At 47.8% G+C, this 12,054-nt stretch overlaps 2 protein-coding genes across 2 annotated transcripts; both read right to left on the bottom strand.

Annotated features, from left to right (window-relative positions):
* Positions 1-215: 215 nt before the first annotated feature.
* Positions 216-6,348, bottom strand: SMG8 (SMG8 nonsense mediated mRNA decay factor). Its single transcript, XM_059829525.1, has 5 exons — positions 6,258-6,348; positions 4,451-6,157; positions 3,671-3,816; positions 2,384-3,259; positions 216-860 (listed from the first exon to the last, which is right to left on the bottom strand). Exons 1-5 carry the CDS (start codon positions 6,346-6,348, stop codon positions 663-665), a joined length of 3,018 nt encoding a protein of 1,005 aa, XP_059685508.1. The 3' UTR covers positions 216-662.
* Positions 6,349-7,080: 732 nt separating this feature from the next.
* Positions 7,081-11,889, bottom strand: PRR11 (proline rich 11). The gene is made up of 11 exons (XM_059829523.1): positions 11,844-11,889; positions 11,466-11,663; positions 10,767-10,878; positions 10,202-10,355; positions 9,552-9,674; positions 9,003-9,245; positions 8,765-8,863; positions 8,162-8,271; positions 7,994-8,053; positions 7,811-7,907; positions 7,081-7,321 (listed from the first exon to the last, which is right to left on the bottom strand). Exons 1-11 carry the CDS (start codon positions 11,887-11,889, stop codon positions 7,253-7,255), a joined length of 1,311 nt encoding a protein of 436 aa, XP_059685506.1. The 3' UTR covers positions 7,081-7,252.
* Positions 11,890-12,054: the final 165 nt, after the last annotated feature.

Raw genomic sequence — 12,054 nt, 5'->3', positions numbered from 1 at the left:
GGTTTAGTTTCCAGAGATCTGTCGTTCCAAAATATGAAATTAAGTCAGCCTTTTAACAAAATCTGATCCATGAATACAAATACAGTAAAATATTTCAACTTGATATAGGTAAGCCCCGTTTCTGGCTATGGTGTTAATACAAATAAGAACTGCAATGCCCTTTTTTTTTTTTTTTTTTGAAAAAGACAAGATTGAAGACAAACTATTTCTCACATCACCACATAATTATCTATTGTTTACATACAAATAGCTTGTTCAGAAAAAGAGAAAAGATTCTGCTCATCATTGCCTCAATATGACAAAGGAAACTCTTGATTTGAGGCAATGCTAATTTTTAAATACTCCTAAATATGTATGTAGAAAGATACGATGGAGAAAAGCACTATCATCAAAACATCTAGTAATACAGGCTCAGTATATTGCGATAACCAGCTTTTATTTTTTGCATAAGAAAATTCAATAACGGAAATCTTAGGTGTCTTTGATTCCTTTCTCCACTTTGATATCAGACCTTATTTTCAATCTGACTGTGTTCCAGTGAAATACAGTGGGCTTCACTAGATCACAGTGACAGCTGTTGGGTAACAGACATGAATCAAAATCCATGATTTGGACTGAAGTTAAGCTTTTTTAAACTAAAAATCAATCTACCAGAATAATTCTTATTGTGTAATCGCTTTCAGTATTCCTCGGAGAACTTTGTAACTCATTAATTGTTGGCTTTCTTTGGGAGGAAAGCAGGGTCCACGTTCTGTCACGTAGGCGTAAGGAAATCTAAGTACCCACAGCCCATCAGATGGAAGGGTTATTTCCTGCTTCTCAGGGTAAAACACAGGACAAGGTGGTGGCCCGGGTTGAACCTGAATCAAAAGGAAATATAAGTAGATAATCAAACATCGTTAGAATAAAAACCCCCTAAAACTTAAAAGCAAACTGAATCCAAGGAAGTCTTGCCTACAACCAGGTTCCTATCCACTTAGGCACACTCCAGGAAACCACTGTGCTGTTACTGTGAGACAGCCATAAACTTCCAATTTTATCACAGTGAAGATGCTGAATTTAAGGCCGCAGATTAGGTCCTACCAAGTAGATCCACAATACAAACACCAGTCATTTGCCTCTTGGGCAGTAGTAAACGCTGCGGTAACAGCGGATCTCAACACTGTAGCACAGATAGCCCTGAGCTGTTACCTCACTCTTATGCAATGTGAATTTTCAAGGATTTCAGCAACATTCAGTAGGGCTCTTGTACAATTTGTATTAAAAGATTCAGAAAGTCTTATTCACATGAGGAACTGATGTGTGGAACCCACAACACATAGCATAATGGATATTCCAAATAAAACCACACCCTTAGGACTCAAAAGCTGTGATACAGATGTAAGCTGGGAATGAAGAGCAAAATAAAGTATCAGCACATGCTGAACCTTCCATTCTTGCCTCTGTTTCAAACAATAACACGATAAATTGCAAACAGCATTGAAATTTTGGTGTCAGGTTTCAGTCAGTATTCTTCCTTTAACTTCTAAAACAAAGCAGGTCCACATCCGAGCAGCTGAAGGTGTCCCATAAAAGAAGCCAACTCCATTGTCTTGTGATGCAGCATTAAGAGTCTTGGGGCACTTCCCAAGCAGCTCGAAGGGTTACAAAAAGTCCCAAATCCGCCTCCCTCCCCTGACTCACACAGATGCGTTTTGTGCCCACACTTGTTTTTCAGTCACACTACCATACAACGAACACCAATTTTCCTGCCATGGTCTAACAAATAATAAGCACTTAGGTGCACACATTATTTCATATAGCAGTAATTGAAGGAAGATACACTTGTTCGTATTTTACTACCTTAAGAAATAAGCAGCTGTAAATGGAGCTTTTCCTCCATTTTTTTAATACACATTTGAAAATGGGAAAAAAATCTCAAATTACAAAAACCAACACCTTTTCCCCTCCAAAATTCAAAGGGTAACCAATAATAATTAATCTCAGCAATGAGTCACTGCTTTTCTCTATGACATTTAAAAACTTCACTCTTACACAGTCATTACTCACTTGTTACCTTTTTAAGAAGAAGCAATTGTTACAGTACAGAATGCTATTAATTCATCCTTGATAAAGTATTTTTTAAAGCTTACTTTATACAATGTATAAAGCTGGCATAAGCCAATCTGGAAGTTTAAAAAAACCCAACTGTTTATAAAACAGGTATTTTTCGTGGCTACTGCCTTAGAGAACTTGACTGAAGTTGGTTTGAGTTGGAAACAGTTTTTGTAGCTTCCCTCTGACACCCTTTGCCTATCACCCTTGTGCCTTCCAGTCCTGCAATTAACGTTTCAACAACCAACCCTGTCTCTGCAGTTACCAGATTCCCTCTTCCATTTCTTACCTGAGGCGTTAACGTGATCTGCAGTGGAGCATCAGGAACCACCACAAAGAGTCTCATGAACTGGGCGTAATGTGGCTTGAGTCCTCGTCCCTGAGTCGAGGACAGGATGTACAGCGGCATGTCAGAATTGAGGGCTTTGATGGCGGATTCTTTCGGCCCCCCTCCCATCACTTTCATGACCTTATCAGGCCCCGAACACATGAACCTCCTACCACGTGCGTCTTCATATTCAAATCCTACAAAAGCTCGAGCTATGTCGTCTCTCCGTCTTCCTCTTCCCATCACAACCGCACTTCTTTTTGCAGGAACAGCCTTGTTTGGCGCAGGCCAGGAATTGGTATCTAAGTCTCCTTCATCTTCAGTTCTCGTCCTGATGACAATGTCCCAAGGCATTAAATAGTTTGTTCCCGGGATAAAGCCTTGTTGATCTAAGCCTGTGTGGAAGTTATAAGCCTTAGCAGGCCCCAGCTTAACCAGTGACCAACTGGAGAATTTGGGCAAAAGGCCTTTGGGGCAATTCGAATGGAGCATCCCAGGGAGGTACTCGACAGTGGATGCCTGGCGATCTACCAGGCTTGGCCTTTTCTCACTTTTGGAGTCCCCACTCTGCCCGTGACTTTCTGCGTTGTCCCCTCCACCCTGGGCGTCAGGCGGGTAAGTGCCCAAGCTGCCTGTCGACTGACCCAGGCTGAGGGCTAAGCTCAGGCCTGTGCTTTCTCCCTGAGTCTGAGGTTCTTTTTCTTTAAGTTTCTCAATCTCGCCTTCCAGAGGGGCAGGCGATGACTCATCCCGCGCAGGTGCCGGATCAGGTGTGCTCGGCTGAAATACAGGGAAGTTGATGTGCTCCAGTTTCCCACAGCATTTTTCTTCCAGCAACTATGAGAAAGAAAACATGGTTAACTTTCCATCTTCTGTCCCTGAGATGAGGGAGTTCAGAGTCATAACATTCCACAGCTACAATTAAGATTCAAGAGGTTTGCGCTACATGAGAACCAAAGCAGCGACGGGAATACAGCCCACGGATGCGATGGATTTAAAATTCACATGAACCAATGCATTTGAAGTGTAAAGAGATGCTCCTGCGTCCATGCACTGGTGAAGACTGGAACTGCCCGCTCTGGTCAGGCCATCGTGCAAACCATTTCTGCTCCCAGAAATATCTCCCCCAAGCAACATTTACAAGTTGATAAGGTTAAGAGGAAACTTACTTGTAGTCACTTCAGAATACAGACTTTCTTGATGAAGCAAAAGCACTGCTTGAAGCAAAAGTAGAGACCCAATAGTTACCTGGTAAAAGTCATAATTAGCTGCTTTGATATCAAAGGGGTCATCCCGAGGAGCTTGTTTCCTTCCACAGTTACAGGCACCAGTGGAACGAGCCCGGCTGTTGTGGTACAGAACTGGAGGGTTTCTGTCTGCTTCTGGCTTCTCCCCTGAAAGCAAAATCAACCAAACCCTAGACAAATTGCTCACCATTTCCAGAGATTCTTTAATTCCCTTCATCCACCGCTTCCTCCTTGCTATATATATATGCAAAGCTATTTGCCAGCAATGCCAGTTTGTCAAGCAACTTCCTCCCTTTCCCACTTTTAATACAAAGTTCCAGCGTCAGTCATACCACTAAACTGAATCTTCTTTGTTTTTACAACCTCTTCCTAAAAGGCATAAATAGTTCTTCTGCCTGCAATAAACGTATCTCAGGTAGTTTCTACTCCTTGATTGACATCAATCAAGTTATTTAAAAAAAAGGGGGGACAATTTGTGTTTCCTAGAGACCTTTTGTTCTCTTACATGTCTCTTCTTAGAAGGACTCCAGTGTGATGTCTCTAATTAGCAAGACGGAATCAAAGTTACTACAAACAGCAGACTCGCTCCTAAACATTACTCAACATAAAGGAAACCTGCACAACAGCTCTGCTACAATTAATCCCACTGTACAAAGATGAAGCTTTAAAGCTGCCAAGCTTTCATCTTCCATAAACATGTGAGAGTCTGTGTTTTCAGCCTAAGACTAGACATTTTAAAGCAGATACAAAATTAAACCATGAAACAAGTGAGCTTCTTTACCTGCTTTTGGGAGCAGATGAAACTTATGCACGCAGTGCTGGTCAGTTAAACTTCGCTCTTCGCAAAGCTGATGCCCATTGCTCCAGAACTTGTAACAGTCCTCGTTAAGCTGCATGGCGTACTTATGAAAGGCCGGGCCGCGGGCGTGCTGGCTGTACACACGCAAGGCCTGTGCCAGTTGGTTCTTATGGACCGTCATGGTGTAATTGTGGGGCAGGTTGGATTGATAGGCGCTGTGGGCCATGGGGAGAGCTTTCTGGCAACGGTTTTCAGAGAACTTGGTGTCTATATCTAAATAGCCTTCCAAGACTTTGATGCTGCCCATGATTTTTGAGCTCAGTTCCCCAGTGAGAGAGGTCGGGTCATCATCTTTGCCTTCAATGGTCACTTCATACAGTTTTAAAGCTGCAGCAACCCACTTCTGGTAGGTTGGGAGCTCGAAGTGAGAGGGCTGCGGATTCCTCCCCACGCTGTCATCAAAGCCCTTCTTGCTGAGCACCAGCTCCACGTGCTGCCACAAGAACTCCTTGAGGGTGCAGTCCACAAGCTGCCCAGAGGAGCTGGAGCTGCTGCTGCTGCTCTCTGCATGGAAGGACAGCTGCTGCCTGCCATGCCGCATCATCTGATACCTCCTGGGTCCGGACAGGGTGGGAGCCAGCAGTGAGTCAGTCTCTCTCATTGTGCAGTTGCTCCTGAGTTGGTCGAGAAGCATGGCCACTGGATCGTCTCCGTCCTGGGCCCCACCAGCCACAATGTACACGAAAGCCTGGTTAGCAGGCACGGTGAACAGGCAGTTGATGCTCTGGTTGGTCAACACCCTGCTCTTGCGGAAGATGCGGTAGATCTGGTCCTCCAGAGCGTGCTGCAACCTCCTCTTGGGGGAGTGCTTCTTGGGGGGTGGCTTTTCCAGGTGACCGCAGGGGTCCTGGCCCCTGCCTGGGGGGGGATCCACCTTCAAGGCCCCGTTGAGCTGGAAGAGGAAGAGGAGGCGCGGAGGGCACGGCCTGCAGTTGAGCTTCCACTCCTTGCCGACCGGGCAGTCTTTGATGGCGGCCTTCAGCGAGGGCAGGACCTTCTGCCGCAGCCCATCCAGCGCCCTGAAGACGCGGTCGTAGGTGATGTCGAAGGAGCAGGTGGGGTGCACCAGCAGCAGGATGTGGCAGACGGAGAAGAGGTAGAGGAGGCTCAGGCAGTGCAGCTTCTCCTGGTGCTTCCAGAACTCGTGGGCCTCGGCGTGAGGCAGCGGGGCCGGGCCGCCGGAGGGGTGGCCGGGCCCGGCCTCCCTGCTCTCGGCCGCCGCCAGGTCCCCGCAGGCCCGCAGCAGCTGCGGCGTGTCGCAGATGGAGGTGAGCACCAGGTACAGCACCCGGCTCTCCTGGCTGTAGTAGGCCTGCAGCTGGTTGTAGTCCTTGGCCGCCGGCTCGCCCTCCTGCCCCGGGGCGCCGTCCGCCAGCTCGGGGTCCTGCTGCTCGAAGAGGGGGAAGACCTGCCGGTCGCACACGGTGCTCACCAGGGCCGCCTTCTCCGAGCACAGCTGCAGCGCCGTCTTCCCGAAGATGCCCACCACGCACACCTCCTCATCGCCGGCGGACGCCGCCGCGCCCGGCCCCGCCGCCGCGCCGCCCCCCTCGGCGGCGGCCGTGGCGGCCAGCAGCAGCTCCCGCAAACTCACGGGCCCCACGGCCGCCCCCGTGGCTCCCGCCGCCGCTCCGGGCAGCCCCGCCGGCAGCGGCATGGCCCCGCTCCGCCGGCCCCGCGCCCGCCCGGAAGCGGCGGCGCCCGGGCCCCCGCGCATGCGCGGTCCCGCCTCGGGGGAGCCGGCTTCGGGTGAGCGCAGCGGGAGTCATCGCTGCGGCCTCGGGGGCCGCCAGAGACGCACCGCGGCAGCGCGTTGCCATGGGCCGGGAGCAACGGGACAGCGCAGTAGCGGAGTATGAGACAGCACGTCCTCAGTCGTGGGAATCCCGCGTCCCCGCAGAGGCCAGGTGTTCAGTGCTGCGGTGCCGCGGTTCCCCCAGACGGCACGGGGCAGGCTGGGGGGATCGTGCTCCGACAGGCGACGCCAGGATGCCGGGTCACTGCCGTGCCACGAGAAGTCACGCTCTACCCTCATCTCGCTGGAAAGCGGCTTCAGCGGCTGGTGAAAGCAGGCCCTTGTCCAGACCGGGAGCCACGGCACAGGCGCAGCGCCTGTCCACTGCTGCAGCTCTGGGTCGACTTGGCCGCAAACTCGAGGAGGCTTTCGGCTACGTGTCTTTAAGCAGTGCAGGCTTTTAACCTGCTAGGTGATGTGACACCAGCCAAAAGCGGTACCTGCTGCCAGTGCTTCATACGTTCTTACCCACGTAATTGAATTGTTCGTGGAAACTTGCAGCCTTGCACTTTAATAACCTTAGAGTGCTCAACCGCTGCGTTTCTTTGAGCCTGTAGGATTGCCGTCAAGATCTTTTTTGTTAAAAAAAAAAGTAAAAACAATACTGAATTGTAGCAAATACACACATATTTGTATTACAAGGAGCACCAGTGCTTGGAACATAATAGTCCCCACTTCAGCAGCAGCCAGGTAGCAGAAGACTTGGGAAACGTCATTGGGTTTTTTTCCATTGACAGAGAAGATGCAACCAGATTGACACACATGAGAAAGATGCTGACTTTAAAAAGCAGAAATCTGCTAATGGGGTTTCATAATGCCCCGTTCTCGTACACACTAGATTTACTTACAAATACATATGCCCGAGTGAGATTAAAGTGGGATTCGAGTGGCTTCCTGACCACAAACGAAACCCACGTTGTTCCATAAACCTATTTTTGTTCATCAAAGCTGTGTGCCGCACTTAACCGGGCTGGCGAGGGACTCTTTGGATGAGCCATCTGTCAAAATAAGAAAAGGGTCAGATCTTGGAAGATGAACATAGTGCTAATTATGCCTCAGATAAAACACAATGTAATTCTTAACTGGCACCCATAAAAGAAAACAGACACAGCAAAAAATAAAAGACATTATTAACCCTCAGATTTTGCTCTCCTGCAAACTGGAACTAAGATGTCAGAGGTCGCATTGAGGCACTAGAACCGCCATCAAAAAAGCAACTTTTCCTCTTAGCATTGTCAAATAACCTGCTGAAAGACGGGTGGTGGCATTTCCATTCTGCAGTTTCCTTACCATTAAAATGGGAATCAGTAAAACAAGCGCCCTTATTTGTGGCTACTTAGCGCTTTTGGACGAGGATTATAGAGAGAATGTAACTCATGTAATACATACCAACGGCACTGCACTGTAGGGAAAAAAAAAGAGTATGAAATTCTGTGGATTTTAAAGCCAGTTTATCGTTCCAAAAAGAGAGACACATCATGACTTGCCTGAAATTTGCGCCGCAGTGCCTGTGTCATTATTGGTGTCAACCCAGACCCACATTCAATGTTTTCTTTACTATTTAGCGGAGTGCCACCGGGACTTCTGAAAAGATTGGGAACAAGGGGAATTATGATTAGTTATCTATTTTTTTCTAGAAAAACAAAACTAGAGAATAGAAAGGAACTTACCTTTGTATATTGACTTTCTTCAGATGTTTTCGAAGATCTAACTGATTTTTAGGAGGGGTACTGAAAGAACAAAACAGATTGTTAAAATATTTTCCACTCTGTAAACAACGTTAATCACTGTTTAGAACAGAAAAATCTAATATCAAAGAAAGGAAGAAAGCGTCTTACATTAAGGAGTTTGTAATGTGAGCTGATGGCTTGGATTTAGGTCTCAGACTAACACTCTGTAGATCTGAGACTGTAATTAATGCCCTGCGTGTCTTCACTGGCGAGTCTGCCTAAAGCGAGAAAAGAAATGTTACCACAAATAAAACTTTAGAAGGCCTCACTGATCTTAAATCTTTTTAATATTTATACTCAGAAAGACTTCTGTGGTCCATAGCTTTTATGCTTTTTCGAATCATTAAGATTTTAATGTGCCTTGGACAAAAATAGATTTACTAAAAAAAACTTCCACAAACAAGATTTCAGCTGGGCAAAATCTGTTGATAACACAGACGTAAAGCTACATGAAAGCTCCATGCTTTCTCTGAAATTAGGACAATCTCAGCTGGCATGCAGGACAGGAGTTAGACAATTTCTTCACTTCAAATGCCCACATGCAGAATTAGAAGGATTACGTAAAGCTGATCACTGGGTTTTTGGAAGAATTAGTTTCTTGAAAATATTCTATGAGGGGCTAAGACAAGCATTGCAGGAAATACACCAGTTCCAGCATGCAGTTTGCCCCAATACACAATCATCCATTCATCCATGTGCCCTCCAGTTTACCTTGTCCATTCTCCGGTTGCTGTCCGTCTTCTTCAGTTTAACATTCAGGAGATCTTTGAGAGTGATCTGCATTGGCTCATCTTTTTTCAGTGATGGTGCCTGAAAACAAAGGCGTTTGGAAGGGAAATTAGGATCGGCAAGTGACTGAGCTTTCACAAAAGACACACGTTCCTGATGAAACCAGGCCTGAAGAACCCAGCCATAAGCGAAGAAACAGAGGAACCTTCTTACTCCCTACCAGAAGTGCTTTAGAGCCGTTGCCCCGTTTGAGGAGGAGAGGTGCTGGAGGCAGTTTTGGTGGCGGGAGTGGTGGTGGCGGTGGAGGAGGAGGGGGCGCAGATACAGGCTGCGGCTGCATTGCGGAAGGCCTGGATACTAATGATGGCGGGCCCATCTGCATTTGTCCAGGAGCACCCAGAACTGGTTTGTTACACATTTGACAAAGAGAATTTTCTGAAGAGAAGGCTGCAATTCCATTCATCTGAAAATAATACAAGTAAATAAGAGAATATTAAATCCACTGGCAAAAGTAGATGGACTTTTAGAAGACAAAGGTTCTGGCTTCAGTTGATCCAGAAAGACATAAAAGGCCTCTTAGGAGGCTCGCCAGCAAACCAGTTCCCTCTAGCTATGAAGTAACCACAGTTTAGTAATGTTGAATGCAAAGAAGAGGTGAAACACTGCCCAATGAGAAGCTCTTAAGATTTCAGTTTATCTGCACTGACCGCAGTTCCTTACATGCTTACACAAGCAAACATTACCCTGCTTCACTGGGATTGAGACTGACCTGGAGTGTTCCTTGTAGTCTGGAAAATTCAGTTTCCAACTTTTCCAGCTGCTCTCTGAAGGTATTTAGCTCCCTTAAGTAGATTTGTGATGGAAATACGGTGTCTTTAACCACCTTAAAACTCTAAGCATAAAAAGAAACCAGATAAGCGTTTTCACCAAGATATGTTTCCAGAGGCAGGGCTATGATTACTACTGAAAGTTCTATTGCAAGGTCTTCTCATCATAGTCAATGGAAAGGCACAACACAAAGATACAAAATTTCACCAAATGTTTCCATGGCAGGAACCCAAGGAGTGACTTTCTCCAAAAAAAGTTTATCTACGAATTCTAAAGTAGAATTCACATTTGACCTGAAAAATTCACACAATCATTTCTGCTATGAAAGAAACACTGCACCCTCTGTCACTGCAAATCCTCCTGATACTGCAATAAAAAACCCTACAATTTCACGTATGCATTTAATGCCCACATTGGCCTTGACACCCTTCTCATACTTATTGCTTCAACAGTAAACACAGAATATACTTTAGCTATTTCAATAGATGTAACTAAATTACAGCTTAGTTCTCAAATCTGACTGTATATCCTGTGTCTGAGCGCTAAGAACAACCTCACACATTGGCAAAAATAGAGAAGCAGAAAACATACCTGTGCAACCGTGTTCTGGCACCAACAATACAAAAATGATGCTGTTGTTGTAAAGGGTTTTACTACACTTTTTACACTGGGCAAGGCTAATGACCAGAGTGAGGACAGATGGCTCGGGACAGATGACGTGTTCAGAGGAAGATCTCCTGTTGACCTGGGACAGAACATTTCAGAATGAGGTCATAATTATGTCTATAATTTCAGCCTTTAAAAAGGTTAACTGTCACCAATTATCTGGAAATGTTAAGTACCAGCAAGAGCAGGTGACAACAGTGTCAACATGAGCACAGAGACCAGGAAAGACCAAGATACACTTTGAGAAAGGGGGAAAAAAATATTCATATTTGGAATACATTTTTATCCAAATTGCTTTTCCTGCATGTTAAAGTTAACAAAAGATAAGAATACTAGAAGATACACAAGATGAAACAATTCCGCTGCATCCATGCCAGGATGCAGATAGGCTCCAAACACAATTCCATTACCTCAGTTGCACAAACCGTCAGGAGCAAACAGTGGACCCAGAAATTGAGTTAAAAGGAAAAGTTCCAACTGAGCCTCTTACCGTGGAGAAGGGCAACCCGAGCCCTGGGGGTTACCAGCACCTCCTTTTTTTTCCAGTAAGAATTTTGCTCTGGCTCTCTGTTTTCGTCGGCGTTTCTTATACTTTGCCATTACTGTTAAAGACAGATTTAAAATTAATGTATAGAAAAATATCCACTTTCACGCGGCGACAGAGCTATCGCCAGATAGGTAGGGAAGAACACGGACTGCACCTCAAAAATCCACTCAAAAGTTATTCACAGGTGTCTTGCTAGAAGCACCACATACAACTGATAAAAAATGCATCCTTCTCCTAAGTTCCTGTGATCCACTGGGATGTGTTTGTACACGAGAGGAGCGAACCAGGGAAAGAGTACCATATTATATGGGCTTTGGCTGACAGCTTTTCTCTATCCTCAAGTGACAAATGTTGCGTTTTGGGAAAATTACGTTTGTGGGGAACGTCGGCAAAAGACATAGGAAAACCACAGAAAGAGGGCCCCGGGCCTCCCCGACCCCCACAGCGCCCAGGCAGCCTCCCCGCTCCTGCGCGGGGCCAGCCCCGCTCATCTGCGGAGCCCGCACCGGGGAGCGGCCGGTTCCTCACACACAACCGCCCCACCTGAGGCGGGGGTGGCAGGCGGTGGGGTGTCACGGGTGACCGAGGACACGGAGCCGCCTTGTCCCCCCGCCCGCCCCTCAGCGCCCCCTCAGCCGCCACTCACCTCCCCGCCCGCCGCCGCCGCCGATTCAAACCGCTCCCCGCGCCGCGCGCAGCCAATGGGAGCGCCGCTCTCTGCCCTCCCCCGCCCGCAGCCCGTGCTAGCCGCCCGCTGATTGGCCGCTGGACGGACGCGGGCCCGAGCTCGACGGGAGCGGCGAAGGGCCAATCGCGGGGCTGGGGCTGCTCCGCCCCATCCTGGGGCGCACTGAGGAGATCCGCCCCGCCATTGGATAAAGGTTTTTCAGCCCCGCCAATCAGCTATGGGACACCGCTCCGCTGGGAAAGGCCAATCGAGTTGAAAGGTGAGGGAGCACCGGCCCGCCGGAGGGAACCGGAGGAGGTGACCAGCGCTCCCCCGCCCCGCCGGAGACGGACCACAGCTAATCGACCGCTCCCCTTCCCGCCAATTGCAGCGCTGCATTCCCTACTCCAGCCAATCACCGCTAGATTCCACTCTGGACCAATAGCGGCTCGCGGCGCCCCCCCACCCAGCCAATCGCTGGCTGCAGCTTTTCTACCAACCAATGGGCTCCCCCCTACCTCGGAGAGGGTTTACATTCTTCCCGACCCAATAGCGAGCGCCCTC

Source organism: Gavia stellata, chromosome 25 (genome assembly GCF_030936135.1).
Source record: "Gavia stellata isolate bGavSte3 chromosome 25, bGavSte3.hap2, whole genome shotgun sequence".
Classification (NCBI taxonomy): Eukaryota; Metazoa; Chordata; class Aves; order Gaviiformes; family Gaviidae; genus Gavia; species Gavia stellata.
This window is presented reverse-complemented; position numbering and strand designations above follow the sequence as displayed.

What these genes read in the sequence shown, in the direction of transcription:
- PRR11 (XM_059829523.1), bottom strand. Translation starts at nt 11,889, where the DNA reads ATGCAGCGCTGCAATTGGCGGGAAGGGGAGCGGTCGATTAGCTGTG. An exon ending in GCAACCGGAGAATGGACAAG is followed by an intron (nt 8,272 to 8,764) that starts GTAAACTGGAGG and finishes TTCTCGCTTTAG; the next exon opens with GCAGACTCGCCAGTGAAGAC. An exon ending in AAGAAAGTCAATATACAAAG is followed by an intron (nt 7,908 to 7,993) that starts GTAAGTTCCTTT and finishes CAATCTTTTCAG; the next exon opens with AAGTCCCGGTGGCACTCCGC.
- SMG8 (XM_059829525.1), bottom strand. Translation starts at nt 6,348, where the DNA reads ATGGCAACGCGCTGCCGCGGTGCGTCTCTGGCGGCCCCCGAGGCCGCA. An exon ending in CCGAAGCCGGCTCCCCCGAG is followed by an intron (nt 6,158 to 6,257) that starts GCGGGACCGCGC and finishes GGCTGCCCGGAG; the next exon opens with CGGCGGCGGGAGCCACGGGG. An exon ending in TCATCTGCTCCCAAAAGCAG is followed by an intron (nt 3,817 to 4,450) that starts GTAAAGAAGCTC and finishes TTTTGCTTTCAG; the next exon opens with GGGAGAAGCCAGAAGCAGAC.